This window comes from Solea solea, chromosome 9 (genome assembly GCF_958295425.1).
Source record: "Solea solea chromosome 9, fSolSol10.1, whole genome shotgun sequence".
NCBI classification, from domain to species: domain Eukaryota; kingdom Metazoa; phylum Chordata; class Actinopteri; order Pleuronectiformes; family Soleidae; genus Solea; species Solea solea.
The window spans coordinates 21,273,513-21,290,248 of record NC_081142.1 but is presented as its reverse complement, the minus strand read 5'-3'; the positions used below and the strand labels follow the sequence as shown (position 1 = coordinate 21,290,248).

The following is a 16,736-nucleotide window of genomic DNA, read 5'->3' as shown; positions in this document are numbered from 1 at the left end:
CAGGTGGGCTGAGCTGATGCATGATGAGTGGAGGAGCTGTCTGAAAGGTGGAACCACTTTTTAATTGACCTGGGCCTGAAATTAGCTTCCCCTGTTTCAAAGACCAGCAAACACCATTGTTTCTATCGTAGGGCCTGTCAACTGAGGATGTCTGACTAGGTACATAAAGGTGATACTTGAATGAACTCAAGTATCTTACCGGAAAATGACTTTGGTAGAAGTTGAAGTTACCTTTAATCCCTTTAACACCTAACCCTCAAAATGTCTGTCTGGACTTTTTTCGCTTAATTTAACCAGAAAATTACCAGAATGTCCCGTAACTAAGTCCTTTTGTCCATTTTTCCAGAATAACTTCAAATATTTGGCAGATATTTACAATTTACTGCATGTTAAAATACGGTTTTAACAATTTAAAATTAAGACAAACAAAAAGGTTTATTTATTCAAAGAAAACCACTTAAGTTGTAAATGAACAACAGAATTTCCATGTTAAATTTGAAATTGGAACAGTATCAAACATATTTACAATAACATTTTTTTGAGACTTTGTCTATCAATATGCAAAAAACTACACAAACTATAGACCCTTTCGAGAGCTATGTCACAGAAATGTGCGTTCCCAGTTTGGGGTCAGAAAACAAACTAGTAGCCTACCATTAACTCGTACAGCAATCTAACACATAAAATGCCTACTTGTAGCGTAGTTGGCTGTGAAAATAGAACCAGCAATGGTGTCAAGTTCTTCAGAATCCCTACAGGATCTCATCCTTTTCAAAAAAATAGATGTCGTCCGTGGCTACAAGCATTAAAAAGAGAAGACTGTGATGATGCTACTGCAGTCAAAGAGGCTCATGTTTGTAGTGCTCACTTCATTTCTGGTAAGTTATCATTTACCGGCTCTTTCTGTTAGATTACGCTGAAAAGCCTGGATTTCACAGAAATGTGTGTGTCAATGCACATATGAAACCTATGCTGCCTAAAGTCATGTTGTGGTTTTGAACGTAGCTAGCTTGTAGTTAGCTGGCGGCCAGCTAGCGCGCTGAAAAGTAAAAATTCTTTGTAAGACTTATATGGGCATATAATTTCTCGCGTGTATGGGCTAGCTTTATCTCCACTACAAATAGTAGTAGTAGTAGTAGTAGTAGTAGTAGTACCTACTTGGACGGAGTCATCACTGCACGGCTGCGTGAAACTGCGGTGACTTGTTTTATACGTCACACACACACACACACACACACACACGTGAGTGACTAGTGACTTTACACCAGACTCCTGGTAGTTGTTGGAGATTAACCCACGTTTTTAGGATTGTTAAGTAGTTTTAACTTTTCTACAGTTCGGCGCTGTTCGGCTTGATTTGTGTGTGGGACGTCTCTTCCTGTGACAGCACTCTGGCCAGTCAGTGACCAATCTTTGCATAATACCTACTCAGCACGCTTTTAGAACCTCGCCCGAGCAGGTACTAATACCTAAACAATACTAAGATATTGTTTGCGGTCCTTAATCGGCAACGAAATAATATATTCCGAATTATTCAGTGGAGGACCGTGGACGTACATGCTCTTTGCTTCGTTTTCTGACCCCAATTAAACTGCGCACACATTCTCGCTACACTTGGAATGTTTGTATACAATGAAAAGGTCTATATTCAGGTGTTCTTCCCACTCTCTCCTCTGTGGTGACAAAGCAGCTGATAAATTACCGTAATTTAAAAGAGTGAATACAAAAATGTAATTGGGTGCACTTTAAGTATGTAAGTCATATAAATAAGATCCCAATACCAAGTAAACTATAGCTGTAAAATATTTTGAACAATATGTTTTGCATTGACTCCACCCCCCTTAATTTCCCTAAATATGTCTTTTGGAGCCCTTTTCACTACTAACTAAAGATGCTTTCCATACAGATATTCTTTGTTATATCCAAGGGTTCCTTGTCCATTCCTTTTCTTTGTTCTAATAAAAAGTAAAGATAAGGAGTCCGATTAGAAGATTTATCATTCCCAGTCTGATACAACAGGCATCATCGGTAGTCGCTGTCGGGGCAACAGTTGTCGTGTTCAGGGCAGGAAGCTTATTACATAAAGTGGTGTTACAAGAAGTTGGTTGACTTGTAATATTAACATTCAACTCCATGACAGTAGATAGGCTTTCCAGGCCACCAGCCGCTTCCAGCAGGTTTGCAGATGCACAGCCATAAGCAGGATATGTGGTTGACCCAATTGACACTGAAGAAAGACAAATCACAGTTGGAAAATATCATAGATACAAATGTAAATAAAAAAATTATAAAATTGCGCCTTTCAGATTAATACATGAGCCACAGGTTGACGTTCAAGAGTTTACATATAGAATATATAGAAATACTAAAAGGTAAATTATTTGACTTGGAATCCATATTTGTTCACCTGCAAAATACAGTATTACAGAAGACTCACCATCTACTGCAATGCAATGATCCTGCGTGCCCGTACACTGTGTTGGGACGGAACAATCAAAGGTCATGGGCTGACAAGTGTAGCACTGTAGGCTGTTAGCTTCTGGTAAAACAGGGTCTGAAACAAATTAGAAGGCTTAACCTTTACTTCACCATTACATCACAGAATTATAACACGTCCCTCCTGATCTGTCTGTCTTTGCTCGTCTAAACGTACTCTATACATTTGTGGTGTGCAGGCCAGAGTGTCATTGCAGTCACAGAGGCATTTACATTACCTTGGAGTTTTTAGCCATACTCTAACCTGTGGCCTCCATCTGTCTTAAAATAAAATTAAATCTCCAAAGAGAGATAGAAATTCATAGAGAGGATTGTGTCGAGCTGACAGACTTAATTAGCAATGGTTTAAAAGTTACACATCACAGCTTTTAATAGTGCATTAAACTGAAAGCTCCATCAACATACAGCCATCTTTTGGCTGTATGTTTTACTACATAACTTGTTTTTTAATGCCATGAACACTGCACCATTCAGTGTCATAAGGCAATAATGTTCTCGCTATATCACCTGTATGACAAAAGTAGAGAACACCTTTCTTTTGTGAACAATGCAGAGTTTTCCTTAAAGTACACTTTTGTGTTATCAATTGAGTTTAGGACCATGTATGAATGGGTATGACTGATAAAAAGAAATAAGCGCTGCACATGGATGCGCTGTATTAAAGTGTAGAGTGAATGGCAAAACTGTAGAGTAAAGCAGCTTTGAGTGGTCATCAAGACTAGAAAAGCATTATAAAAATACAAACCATTTACCATTGGCATCCATTTAAATTGTAACTGTATTATTAGCATTACTCCCCAACACTGTATGTTCATATAAGCAGAGACAAACAAGTAAGCGTTATAAAATGAAACTAGATCATGTCTGACAGTCTTCCCTTATCTATCTTTGTTGAATGAGATAATCATCGATCTGTACTTACAAGTTAGATTGGCTGAGTTGCAGTTATCCTTGTTACAGCATGAAGCAGATACAAGTGCAGCTGTCATACCCAAGTTGACTGAAAAGGTCTGGTTGCCCGTCACTGGACATATAGAGGTAGGTGCACACGCCTTGACGGTTTGTGGGTATTGACCACCAGTTCCAATAACTACAATGTAAAAGGGCAGGCTGTTAATGTCAATTACGTAAAATGCCGTGGAAAAACTTTTCAAACCGAGGAAGACGAGACAAAAGGCTAATTTATTAATGAATTCATCCATTTATTTAAAGCACCTACAACGTAAACGTATTTCACTGAAAAGTAGGAGGTAACATGAGGAAAAGAGTACCTTGTATGGCAGCTGTCACACACATCGTCCCTGAGGGACATGTTTGTACCATGATGCTCGAACACGACTGATCAGTGCATGTTTCACAGTCAAGTGCTCCAGCTGAAATGCAGAGACCAAAAAGTTGTCAACAATGAAATTAGATCTAAAATGTCAATAGATCATAATTTAAGAAAATAGTGTTTCTTGTTCTGCTGTGCTGAAATGTATGCATTTGCCCTTTTTAATTACAGCAATTATACTATTTTTGTTGGTTTAAAAGTTTAAATCAGTCCTGTTTAATATGAATTAGATTAAAACCGGATGCTGGACGAATTTTGTATCAATAAGAATAGTTACCTGTATTGGAGAGAGCCCAGATGAGAGTCAGAGAAAGGAGCAGCTTCATCATGACCTACAGGTAAGTATTGTGGACCAGTGCTCGTGATAAGCAGTAAACCTCTTTATATACTGTACAGGTGTTTGGTCTGGTGGATGTCTGAGAATGTCGAGGAGTGGGCGTGATCTCATTTTTAAAGCATGATCATTTAGAGCATCAGTCCTTGGGAAAACAAAGTATCATCACACCTTGACACACCCTCTTACATTTCTCTGTCTACTTGTGTAGCACCGTACTCCACAACAGAAAGTGTAAGGATTTAAATTCCTAACTTCCACAAAATTAGACCGGCTTGATTTTTTTGTATGTTTAAATGAGACGTTTCTCTCTTTTGCTTTCAAAAAAGAAAAAAGAAAAGTGGCATTCACTCCCAATTGACTTCTGCAAGCAATTCACTTGGGTTTCTATCACCTTTAGGATCCCAAGACTCCAAGAGTTTATTCATCTTCCAGCCGTAAACATGTTAATAACCATGAATGTTGTGACAAACTGCCCTTTTCAACAAATTTGGACAGCACTCAACATTGTTAATTCCATCACCCACACTTAACCCTTAAACCCTTGATCATTTATATCGCACAAATCAATGAGCATTTAAAGTGGGTTAAAAAAAAGGCAGTCTTTCCTTCCTTGTAGTTTCCTTATCTCAAACTACACCTCTTTATTTTAGATACTGTTTATGGCATGAAACACAAAACAATGTTAATTGTTTTGTCACACAAAAGACAAAGACAAGCATCTCTGCAGGTAAGAGGACCAAGCTGCTCATATGATTGCCTGAGTTGATTTTAAAACAATCTCAAACAAATTCCAGGCAACTGGAGTAGTGTTCTCCAACTGCTGCCTTGTTCTTCTTGTTCTTTGTTTAAACACAGTTTCTGTTTTGGTTTAAACGAGACCATGAACAGTTTTGAATTTCCCACACAGAATATAATACATGAATAAAGTATCTATCTATCTCTGTCTGTCTTGTTTAATGACACTCACATGCCAAACATTAATGGTCCATTCACAGAAATGCACACATTATTCATGCAATCACATTCCAGGTGAGTGCAAAGATATAAGTAAAGCTTTTTTCCTTATAAGAATAAAATCAGTTTTCAACACAACAAAGGTCATTGATCTCTGCCCTGACCTCAAACACCCGTTTATTAAGAGGAATTATCGTCTTACTGACATCAAGGTTGAAAGATCAATTACTTTTAAATAGAAATCACATGTTTAAAATAATGCAAGTAGCACACCTGTCAACTATGGAGCGGGTCATATTTTACAGTGCCATGTGGTATCGCTTAACAAATTGTACAGCTCTGGCTGACATTGTGCAAAACCAGTGTTTTTTCATAATTTTTTGTAATTCCATTTGCGATAAGTGATTATCTCTCTAGTTTGATGGCTATAACGTCTTCTCTTTGGTGACGTATCAGAAAGCTTGTTTTAATTAGTAACACCAGCCGGTTCCACATGAAGAAGTAGTAGACCGAGTTGAGTGACCGTACAAGTATCTTACCGGAAAATGACTTTGGTAGAAGTTGAAGTCTCTTTTAAACTTTATACTGTACTTCAAAAGCAAAAGCACTTTTCTGATATAAAATGTACCTACGTTTTAGAAATGAAAGTATTAGAAAAGTGAGGAGTTAGCATTGATTGACAATCGTTGAGTGGTAGAGTGAGTTGTCTTTCAACTGGAAGGCTGTGGGTTCAATTCCTGGCTCCACTAGTCTGTATGTGTCCTTTGGGCAAGGCAGTACTGACAGCTGTACCAGCAGCTTGTGAATGTGTATGAAAGATGTTTGATAGAAGATGTGCTGTATGAATGGGTGAATGGCAGAACTGAAGTGTAAAGCAGTTTGAGTGGTCATCAAAACTAGAAAAGCACTATATAAATACAAATACAACTCTTCTTTTTCTTCTGATTTTATTTGGTAGTAACAAGTAGTAAAGATAGGGGAAATTGAATGGGGTAAAAGTACACAATTTATTTAGGAAATGTAGCAGAGTAAAAGTTGCTGGTTATATATAAATAACAAACTACAGTACAGATACATGAATTTTGCACTTATGTACAGTAACATAAATTTGTACTTCATTACATTTTTTAATCAAATCCCACACTCCTTACTTTTGTTGCATTTTAAAGACTGGTTTTTCACTGATGAAAGGCAATAAAACCCGTCAACAGTTCAACTCAGCTACAACTCCTCTCTTATGAGTACAACAAGACAAACACTACCCAAGAGGGCTTAATCTCTTGAATTTTGTGAAATAAATTGGTCTACTTTCCCCAACAGGTCTTCTCTTTCCTTACAGGAATAATGCCAATTCTTCCAGCAGCTTGTAAGACCAGTTTGAGTTCATTTATGTATCCTTGGTGATAATCATCAAGTTAGACAGTGAGTGTTTAGTCTTCAGCGTTTGATGGAATTTAGGGCGTTTTCTCTTCTTGATTAATGCATTAAATCAATTGTGCAGGTATTGCATAGCTGGATTCCATCAGTGGCAGACATACAGTACATTAAAGAGAAGATGTAGATTTAGATGTGGGCGTGGCACCATTTGTCAGGTTTGGACTTTGTCGTGTAGAGATACCCGTTTATGCCTTCGCTTCATGCCCATCGGGTTTCAGTGACAATTTGCTTGACACACAGCATAGGTTTCTTTCTGAGACAGTGTTGTGTTGACAATGTTAAATAGACAATAAAAAGGAAAATGAAAGCTTGCTGTAAATTTGCATTATGAGCTTTGTGTCACGGGCTCAGCCCTACATTTGACTTTGTGTACTATGTTACTAACTCCATGATGTATCTACTCTTTGTATGATCTCTTTGTGTCAAGGCAAAGGAATGGAGGTGTACACGTTACTATCTTTTTTGATTATCTTGAGTTATCATCATGGGAGAACTCTCTACGTGCAATCGCATGTGATCACAAAGATATCACAGGGCAACCTCACAGGTTTTCCCACATTGTAAAAATGCTAAAGAAAAATTTAACATATTTTCAAATGCTTGTGGTTCTTCTGCTTAAAGACAGTCACAGTAGTGTCAATTTTTGTAATGTGGTCTGACAGCTATTTCATTTATATTACACTTCATAGAATATTATATTCCAGGCTACAATAAGTTACTAGGAGCAAGACAGAATACCAGTGATCAGTGAGATAGGTGGTATGGTGAGGATGCAATGAGTAGAGGTAGAGAAAGTGGACACGTTTGAATACCTGGTCCTCAACCTCCCAAAGAAATGGACATTGCACAAGAGAGGTGAAGAAGATAGCTCAGGGAGGGTGGAGTGGGTGGAAACGAGTGTCAGGGGTGATGTGTGACAGAGGGAGAGCAGCATAAGTGAAAGGGAAAGTCTACAAGACGGTAGTGAAACCTGTTATGGTGTGACTTATAGACAGTGGAACTGTCAAAGGCCTTGTTTAGACTGCAGCCCAAATTGGATTCATCTGCAGGTGTCCATATTGACATTGTCTCGTCTCACCTTCCACGTGGATTTCAATAGTTACACACCACGACAATTGTCGTGGTGTCGTCGCCATTTTAGACACGATGCAAATTACATTACATTACATTACATGTCATTTAGCAGACGCTTTTATCCAAAGCGATTTACAAGGGAATTGAATACAACCTGCGACCATGAAGTCTTAACCACTGAGCTACCCCACCCAAATATTAAATCCTGTCTGAGTGTCCAAGACTTTCAGATTGAAACAGATCTGTAAAAATCTGATCATAATCGCATTCCAAACCACCTCCTTTTGTGGTTTGAATCAGCTTTGCGAAAATTGGATCTCATGTGTTTTTAGCTGTTCAGACTGCCAAAAAAAGTTTGATACAATTTGGATATGCTTACAAATCTGATTGGGGCTGCAGTCTAAACAAGGCGTAAAAGACAGGATGTGGGGCTGGAGGTGGCAGAGCTGAAGATGCTGAGAGAGACCAGGTTGGACAGGATTAGAAATGAGCATATTCAAGGGATGACTCATGTTGAACAGTTAGGAAATAAATTAAGAGAGTCAAGGTTGAGATGGTTTGGTCACATAAACAAGAGGGATAGTTATTATATTGGACAAAGGATGTTGAAGATGGAGCAGTGAAGGTTCATGGATGTTGTGAAGTAGGACATGAAGACAGTTGGTGAAACACAAGGGAGAGGACAACATGGAGGCAGATGTGGTGACCACAGGGGATTAACCATTTACATTTACATTCTTCACCTTATACAGTATATATAAAGTGTTGCCACCAACACCCATTATGACCACATGTTTTAATCTCCCTGTCTTGAGAACATAAAATAATAATCATTGTTATTATGCTTTCATTCCGAGATGCTGGCCTCAAATTTATAAATATGTTTTTGTTTTTTTTTGCTATTTTTACTACCATTTTCCTGTTTGGCATGAATGTAAATTCCCTGACAATCCAGCAGGTGGCAGTGTTGTATGCTATTCAGAAAATAATGACCGAATACATTTTCATGTTCGTAAGAAACAAATAAATAAATAATAATTCAAGGTAAACTGTAATTGCTGTTAATGCGAATGTGACATTTTTGGCACATAAGGTGCTGAGAAGGAGTAAGTGACACTACACACAAAGAATAAAAGACAATTTGTGCTTTGTAATTCGTGATATACAAGCTTACTTTGTTGCATCCAAGGTAAGGTGTAATAGAATAGAATAGAATAGAATAGAGTTAATTGTCATTGCACATCAGGGTACAACGAAATTGTGGGTGCTCCACACAGCAACAGTGTACAAAAGGTAAAGTATAAATAAAATTGCAAGGTGACGGGTCCTATTTGATTAATTAAGGAATTTATTAGGAACACAGACGTTAGGAACCATACTTAGAAAAAAAAGCCACTGCTCCGATTTGAGGGGGCGTTCACGGGAAATAGTTTTTCCGCCAGTTCCGACACCTCATGAATACAGTAGTGTGTTACCCTCGGCTGGTTAGGCTGTGGATCCGACGTGCTTGACAGTCAAAGTTTAAACTGCAATTTTCACCTTACAAAGCGTCGGAGACCAGCGAATCTGAAAATAACCCCACAGCAGGTGAATAAATACTCATCTCAAACACGAGCGTTAGCGTAGCCGGTGTTATTCACGGCATCGAGTGGCATCGTGTTTGTGTCACTCCGTGTTAGTTTATGGTTGTCCAGTTAGTTAAACACACATGCATTGTATTTCTAATCTAATCTGTCCTGGATTATGTTCTCGCTATCCCTTAGGTACCAGTAGCGACGGCCGGTTTTCAGATGTTGTGGTTTTTGAGGAAGGGGTTTTAACAGTTTTCTCGCATTCCTTTTCACGACACCTGAGTTGAAAACGGCTAACTTTGTACCTAGCAATAGCACAGCTCTGACCCGACTGCCACATCAGACATGCTACTTAGCCACCTAGCCGTGTGAGGATTTCAGCTAACGGTCGTTAATCGTCGAGCTACCTAGACAGCTCTACCACAACAATGGACGACGCGTGCATGAAGAAGCAGAACTGGGACGTGAAGGAGACGGAGTTGTTTCTTGAAATCCTCAAGGATTTGGACATGAAGAAATGTTTGGACGGGAGGAAAGTGAGGAATAACACACTCTTCAAGGTGGCTCACAGGAGGATGACAGCTGCCGGCTACCACAGGTCCGTGGACCAGTTAAAGTTTCGCTGGAAACTCCTCAAGAGTGCGTATTACAAGTGCAAGAGAGCGCCCAACTCTCCGGCTCCGACCAAGATACAGGGCTGGTGGCGCTACGAGAAGACAATGGTCGCTATCATGGAGTCCAGACACCCGCTGGTCGGAGCTGGAGTGAACTCAGACAGGAACGATGAAGTGACTGAAGACTCGGATGGAGACGCGTCAATGCTACACTGGCCGCAGCCCTGCCCGGACAATAGCACCCAGAACCTGGATTTAATTGTAGGGGTGCGATGTCATCTCAGTCACTTGCCCATAACTGTGATGTAGTGTCTGGATGCATGCATTCGTTTGCTCGTTGTGCGTCTGTTTTGATGACAACCCTCCTAACTCCGTGTTATTTAAAGCTAAAACACAACAGTGTTGCAACTAAAATTATTATTTTAGCCACACTCGATTATTCGAGTACTTGTTTGGTTGAACAATGTTGATCCGTAAACACTAATCGCTATTATTCAGTTTGAATGATTTATTTGTTATATGGAGCAAATAAACTAGTAAATATTCACATTTAAGAATCTGAAAACATGTATTCTGTATTCAAGTACTGAAATCGAAAACATATACACGACTTTAATATGGGGTTAGCCCCTTTTTGCAGCAATAACAGCTTCCAGTCTTCTTCGAAGACTTTCCTCAAGATTTTCAAGTTGTTTTTTTGTGCATTCATTTTGTAGAGCATTTATTCGGTCAGACACCCATCCCAAAGATACTTGAGGGGATTGAAGTCGGGAGGTGTTGAGGTCAAAACACTTGGTTCATCATGAAACGTTTGTGGATTTGAAGACATTAGCTGTGTGGGACGTTCATTCAGTGTGGATCGGGAAATAATTGTGTTCACGCAGCTGAAAGAGTGGTCACATGTTTATCACATAACCTCTGAATGTGGTCTGGGTAATCAGATTCTAAAGTGTCCTTGTGTGTCTTGTGTGCATTTACTTCTGATCAAGACAAAATTAACACCATGTATGAACAGAAAGATCAGTTTTGGAAAATCTGATTACAACATGCCTTTTCCACTGCTTTGCTTTCTAAAGTGTCACAGGGTATGAGCAAATGTGAAATCTGATTTAGAGCCAGACTGTGTGACGTCTGAGCTGTTTTTTGTTCTTGCTCTAAACTTTTAATTGGCTAATGGGTGCAGTCATAAGACAAAACTTAAAAACATGCCTCCTTTGCCGCAGATATTACTTCAGGTCTGGAAACATTATTCACAAAATCTAAAAATCATTAATATGTTTCTTTACTGATAAACCCTCAGCATCAACAGCATTTAATGTGTTATCCTTGAATAATAACAGAAAAAGATAACATCTTCAAAACACTTGTCAACTGAGTAATTGATTGATGGACTAATTGTTGAGGCTCTAATTGTATTGCAATTATTATTTTAACTATATATCTGTAGTATAATTGTGTGATTCTGTTGTGGTGCTGTCCTGTGAAACACACCTGTTACATCCTGTTGATTTGCCCACTCTTATCTGTTCTCTGTCCCTCTTTCAGATCAAAATGGACCCTGAGATGGACTCGCAGTTAAAAATTGGTTTTATTGGTGCAGGCAACATGGCCTATGGCATTGCAAAGGGCATCTTGTCTGGTAAGTAAAGCACTGTATCAGTAATGCAGGCAGAGAGCTTTATAAAAAAGTGAAGTTGTCTAACTGTATGTTTTTTTTATTTTAATATAGGGAATACTCTTGCTGAAAACATTCAAGTGAGCGCACCGTCAGTCCGGAATCTAGGACGGTTTCAGGTACTTTTCATGTTAACAATCAGGTGTGCAAAGAGCCATTCCATTTTTGGGTTGTACTTCTGTTTTTTCACATACCAACAGCCATCTCATTCTCATGAACGTAACAGTCCAGGAACGCCTTAAAGCAGTGGTTATGAAACTTTTAATGCTGCCTGAGAAAATATTGAGCTCTCATCATAACACCATTTCACACCAATAACACTGGTTTAACATTGGTATTTTACACCAATGTTAAAATACAGTGCTGCAAAGTCTTTCTTAAGTTGGTGAAAATACAGAATGTAAATACAAATTTCTATTGGTTTATTATTCTTGTCTTTCTACATTTGTTCATCTTATTTGCACTACATTTTTGTTCTGGCACTACAATTATTCTTTTTATTGTGTTGTATTTCTATTCTCTTATTCTGCAACATGTGGATTTCCCCAGTGTGTGATCAATAAAGTCTAATATAATCTAATCTAATCTAGTGAGCCCTGGTCCAAATTAGAGCTGCAACTAACGATTTTTTTCATAATCGATGAATCTGTTGATTATTTTCTCAATCGATAATCTCTTAGTCCATAAAATATCAGAAAACCTTAAAAAATGTTCATCAGTATTCATCAAACCTGGAAATGATGATGTTCCCAAATGTCTTGTTTTGTCCACAAACCAAAATGATTCATTTTTAATGATTCCTTTGTTATCCAGAGCAAAGAAATGAAGAAAATATTCATATTTAAGAAGCTTTGATAACAATCGGAAATTGTGTATTAATCATGAAAAAAGCTTCAAACCGTTTAATCAATTATCTAAATAGTTGTCGATTAATTTAGTAATCGATAAAAATTTTTCGGCTCTTGTCAAAAATGATATATCGTGTATATACAGTAGAAAATTGTTTCTGATTTTCCACCAAGTACCACCAGAGGAAACCAAAGTTCACTGGAAAATTAACTGATTGGATCGTTGTGTTTATGTGGTAAAAGTCTGTAGATCACTGAGTCCTCACAACCACATCATTCTCCTGAATATCAAAAACACCTTGATGGGGGGGGGGGGGGGGTAAAAAAAACAAGATGAATCAGTTCTCTAGCACTAACAAATTTCACAAAATACCTCAATACCTCAAAATCATACGATCATTATGACACAATGTAACACATCTATCACTTCATGTGGGTTACTATCACTTTGTCTACTTTCCTTCAGGAGCTCGGGGTCGCTGTCACTCACTCCAATATAGAGGTGGTGTGTGGTTCGGATGTGGTCTTTCTGGCTGTCAAGCCTCACCTCATTCCACCAGTTCTCAATGAGATCGCGCAACACGTCACAGACAGACACATAGTTGTGTCTGTTGCAGCTGGAATAACACTAGCAACATTAGAGGAAGTGAGTACAACAGCCACAATGTAATGAACTTGATATTTCTGAATTCTGTTGACCCTTTTTCTGTCTGTTGACTTAAAAGCTCCTTCCAGAGAACACAGTCACTGTCCGCTTGATGCCAAATCTACCGTGTATGGTTCAGGAAGGCGCTCTGATCTTTGCAAGGGGATCGCATGCAAAAGAGGAGGACGGAGCTCTGCTTCGCTCCTTGTTACATCACTGTGGTTTGGTGGAAGAAGGACCTGAGGCCTGGATTGACATCCATACAGGACTCAGCGGGAGTGGAGTCGCTTTTGTAAGTGACCTCGAGTTGTGTGGGTACACAAATTAGCAGTCCAATTGATCAGGTCAGACGATAAATTAATGTGTAATTTTTTTTAACATCGCTGATGCTTTTTCAGCATTACGATAACAATTTGTCATATGGTGGATATTTTTGGTCAACAAACATGTCTTGGATGTAATAACTAACTGCAGATAATTTATTATATTAGCACACACACCAAATGGTGATAGTAAATTTGTGTATCCTGCAATTGATGCATGTAACTCTTCTCTGCAGGTGTATCTGTTTGCTGAAGCGCTGGCAGAAGGAGCCGTGAAAATGGGCATGCCGAGTTCTCTGGCCCACAGCATTGCATCTCAGACTGTTCTGGTCAGTTTTACAATGTTCGTGTCAGTCTGTTGGGATCATAGTATATATTCTGTTTACTTACAAGAATGCCTTTAAGCATATGACCAGAATATAACACCTACAATCAAGCCTTGAACATATGCTGTTCATAGTAATTTCTACTCCTTTTTTCCCAGTAGAAAAGGGAATTTTTCTGAAATCCAGAGACTCAAAATACTGCACATTTTCTGAGCTTCGTGTTAAACAATGTGCACTAAATGCCTAAATCAAAGATTCTGTGGTTCGTCATTGCTGTGCCTACCTGGTAATAACATGCATCTTCAGTGATCTGATCAGAAACAGACAGCATCTCCTCATGCATCGGTCGTGACCACCTCTGATCGGATCTCACGTCACATTCCTCGTCACTTTGTGTGTGTTCTTTATGAAGGTGTAGCAAGTTAGAGGTCAGAGGATAGGGCACAAGATCTTCTATTCACGCAGCTAAAAAGATGTTCAAAAATAATCTCCTAATGTGTTTTTTGACCCTGTTCCAATGTGGTATTACAATCATCTATCCTGATGAGATCACACGTGGACAGTGCTAATTGAAGGTCCAATGCATCTTCAGATACAGTCACAAATCTCGATGATTTGGTGGTTTGGGGGTGCTGAACACATTTTTCTGCATGAATAAAGGCAATTTTGAACTTGGTTTGAATGGAGGGGTCTGGGAAGTTGGTTGTCTCCCAAAAACACATCATGCCACTTTTGTAAATTATGTTCCAGTGAAGAGGAAAATAGGTGATAAAACACAGCACATTTGAGTGGACACCAGTGTGATTGACAGCTAGTATTGTCCAGTAGGTGCTTGCCTCAGGCGATGCCTCTGAACTTCCTGTTTTATGTAAATGATTTGGTCTGAATAAGGCCTTAGTGATCAGATCTTAAATATGACTTCGGTGTGTCCACACCATGTGGCCAGATTACATGAGATGAATGTTGATAACAGGGCTATTGATTTAGTCCCCTTCATTTACTTTGTCTTGCAGGGTGCTGGGAGATTGATGCGTGACACCGGCAAGCATCCAGCTCAGCTCCGCTCAGAGGTCTGCACCCCGGGTGGAACCACTATTTACGGGCTTCACATGCTGGAACAAGGCGGCGTGAGGGCATCGACCATGAGCGCTGTGGAGTCTGCCACCGAGAGAGCCAGGGAGCTTGGCCGTAAGTCAGCGGCGGCAAACCGAAAATGACGGCTGCTTTTCAATAATGGACTCATTGAACTTAAAGCCCAACATGAAAAAAAAAAGTGATGACAAACCTGACAAATTCAACCTCATCATGGAGATTTTTGCTCTTATTTCCCCTAAACAAGTGCATTTTATACTTTTCTTTTCTCTGACCAGAATGAATTGTGAGCAAAACTTAAAAAAACTGGCTTCACGTTGACACTGAAAGGTACTTCTTAAGAGAGAGTGACTACTTTTTACATGCACAACAGTAATTATGACGAAGGCAGTCTATTGTATGATGCACTAAATGTCATACATAAATGTTTGATTATGAAGTTGTGCCATTATTGAGACGGTGTTAGCTTGAGTTTAACTACAAATAACTAAATGGAGGTACTAATCTATACTGTGTAGAGGAAGACTCGATCTGTTATGTAGCACCAGTCAGGCCAAGAAACATCTTGTGGAAACTTCAACCTTTGCCTTACTGGCCTTGATTGGCTTATATCGTCCATGTATTGTGTAGTGCAGAAAGGCTCTTAAACGTGTGGATGTATCTATATAAATATGGTATTAAATATTTGGCTGTATGCAGCCTGGCACTTAAATGAGTGATAATGACGTCAGCGTGATTGCGAGTACACGGCTGAATTCCAGTGATAGCTTCAGTCTCAGGTGTTGGATTCATCGAGTCACTCTGTAGAAAACTACAGTATTGACTATCTACAATGCCAAGTGTGTAAAGATAGTTTACAATAATGGGGAAAGGATCACTTTGTGCATTGCCTTATTTTTTATTTTTATTTATTTAACTTAATTAATTGGAAGCTGTAAAGCAGTACATTGTCCCAAATATAGACACATACTTCAGTCTCCTCAGAATGGTTAGGTCCTTGAGCAGAGGGAGGTTGTTGTTCACACTGTAGCTTTGGCCTTGTTGTTTTGCAGTTGGGTGATTTTGTGTTGGCTGATTTATCAGCTGGTTTCACATTAAACAGCTTAACAAATATGTTTAGTTCCTTTTGTTTATTGTTAGTGTGCTGAAACCTTAACTGTTTTTTTTTTGCTAAATTATTAGAATATTCAGATTCCTAGCATACTTTTGTTTTTGTAGAGCAATCTTTGTCTTGTTCTATCACTTAAAAAAGGCCCTTTCTCCTTAATGAGATTTCTCACCATTAAACCTTCCTGTGTAACGTTGTCTCTGTCAAAATGTCCTTGTAACTCTTAATTCATTTTTTGCAGTGGTATAAGTGACACCTCATAATGTAAACCAGCACCACAAAAATACAGCCTCCAAAATGACATTTTCCTCATTTCCACTTTATCCTCCACATGTTTAACCTCTGCATGTTTTTGGACTGTGGTTGGAAGCCAGAGTATCTGGAGTATCTGTGCACACACACACAGAACATGAAAACTCCACACACAAAATAGGGAATAGGGATTTGGAGCGATCCCTTTGGCTGTGAGGCAAAAATGCCAGCCACCGTATCTCCCTTTTGATCCTAATGAGACAGACCCTCATTTCTGATGAACAGAAATGAGCCTAACCTTAACAAATCATAGCCTTAAGTCTGTCTGTTAATTGCATAACTGTCCAACGGGTCACTTGACAGGTGACTTACTGAGGGCTCCAGTGTGTGCATTTTGACAGATGTATCGCTTCTGACGAGACCTGGAAGACAGCGTGCTGTGTAGCTGGGACAGATTATGAGACAGTGGGCCCCTGGGCACAGACTGGAAAATGTCACCCCCACCCTGCAGAGCTAAATATTTTGACCTAAAAATTCGGTCAAAATATAAGTAATGTAAAGACTCATGACCCCCCCACCCTCACTAGCCAAATGTACTTTTTATCAGACGACACCTGGCTAATGACAATAATAATATGACTGAGGGGCCC

General features: G+C 39.1%; 2 protein-coding genes across 4 annotated transcripts; one reads left to right on the top strand and one right to left on the bottom strand.

The window, feature by feature from the left end:
* Window positions 1–580: 580 nt before the first annotated feature.
* Window positions 581–4,177, bottom strand: LOC131465229 (phospholipase A2 inhibitor and Ly6/PLAUR domain-containing protein-like). The gene is made up of 5 exons (XM_058637671.1): window positions 4,107–4,177; window positions 3,768–3,869; window positions 3,419–3,586; window positions 2,438–2,554; window positions 581–2,227 (listed from the first exon to the last, which is right to left on the bottom strand). The coding sequence occupies exons 1-5, from the start codon at window positions 4,156–4,158 to the stop codon at window positions 1,956–1,958; spliced, it is 711 nt and encodes a 236-aa protein (XP_058493654.1). The 5' UTR covers window positions 4,159–4,177; the 3' UTR covers window positions 581–1,955.
* A 4,909-nt stretch (window positions 4,178–9,086) lies between these two features.
* Window positions 9,087–16,030, top strand: pycr3 (pyrroline-5-carboxylate reductase 3). 3 transcript variants are annotated; one of them, XM_058637669.1, is made up of 7 exons: window positions 9,087–9,218; window positions 11,362–11,455; window positions 11,546–11,610; window positions 12,806–12,985; window positions 13,065–13,277; window positions 13,545–13,637; window positions 14,648–16,030. In XM_058637669.1, exons 2-7 carry the CDS (start codon window positions 11,368–11,370, stop codon window positions 14,849–14,851), a joined length of 843 nt encoding a protein of 280 aa, XP_058493652.1. In that variant the 5' UTR covers window positions 9,087–9,218; window positions 11,362–11,367; the 3' UTR covers window positions 14,852–16,030. The 3 variants fall into 3 exon arrangements, with proteins under 3 accessions (XP_058493652.1, XP_058493650.1, XP_058493651.1); XM_058637667.1 differs by lacking the exon at window positions 9,087–9,218 and adding an exon at window positions 9,283–10,083; XM_058637668.1 differs by lacking the exon at window positions 9,087–9,218 and adding an exon at window positions 9,284–10,077.
* The last annotated feature ends 706 nt before the right edge of the window (window positions 16,031–16,736 follow it).

Bases quoted from the DNA above. Each gene is read 5' to 3' on its own strand.
- LOC131465229 (XM_058637671.1), bottom strand. From the start codon at position 4,158: ATGATGAAGCTGCTCCTTTCTCTGACTCTCATCTGGGCTCTCTCCAAT. The intron at 3,870-4,106 runs GTAACTATTCTT...TCTGCATTTCAG, and splicing joins CTGGGCTCTCTCCAATACAG to CTGGAGCACTTGACTGTGAA. The intron at 3,587-3,767 runs GTACTCTTTTCC...TTTACATTGTAG, and splicing joins TGTGACAGCTGCCATACAAG to TTATTGGAACTGGTGGTCAA.
- pycr3 (XM_058637667.1), top strand. From the start codon at position 9,631: ATGGACGACGCGTGCATGAAGAAGCAGAACTGGGACGTGAAGGAGACG. The intron at 10,084-11,361 runs GTGCGATGTCAT...TCCCTCTTTCAG, and splicing joins ACCTGGATTTAATTGTAGGG to ATCAAAATGGACCCTGAGAT. The intron at 13,278-13,544 runs GTAAGTGACCTC...TCTTCTCTGCAG, and splicing joins GCGGGAGTGGAGTCGCTTTT to GTGTATCTGTTTGCTGAAGC.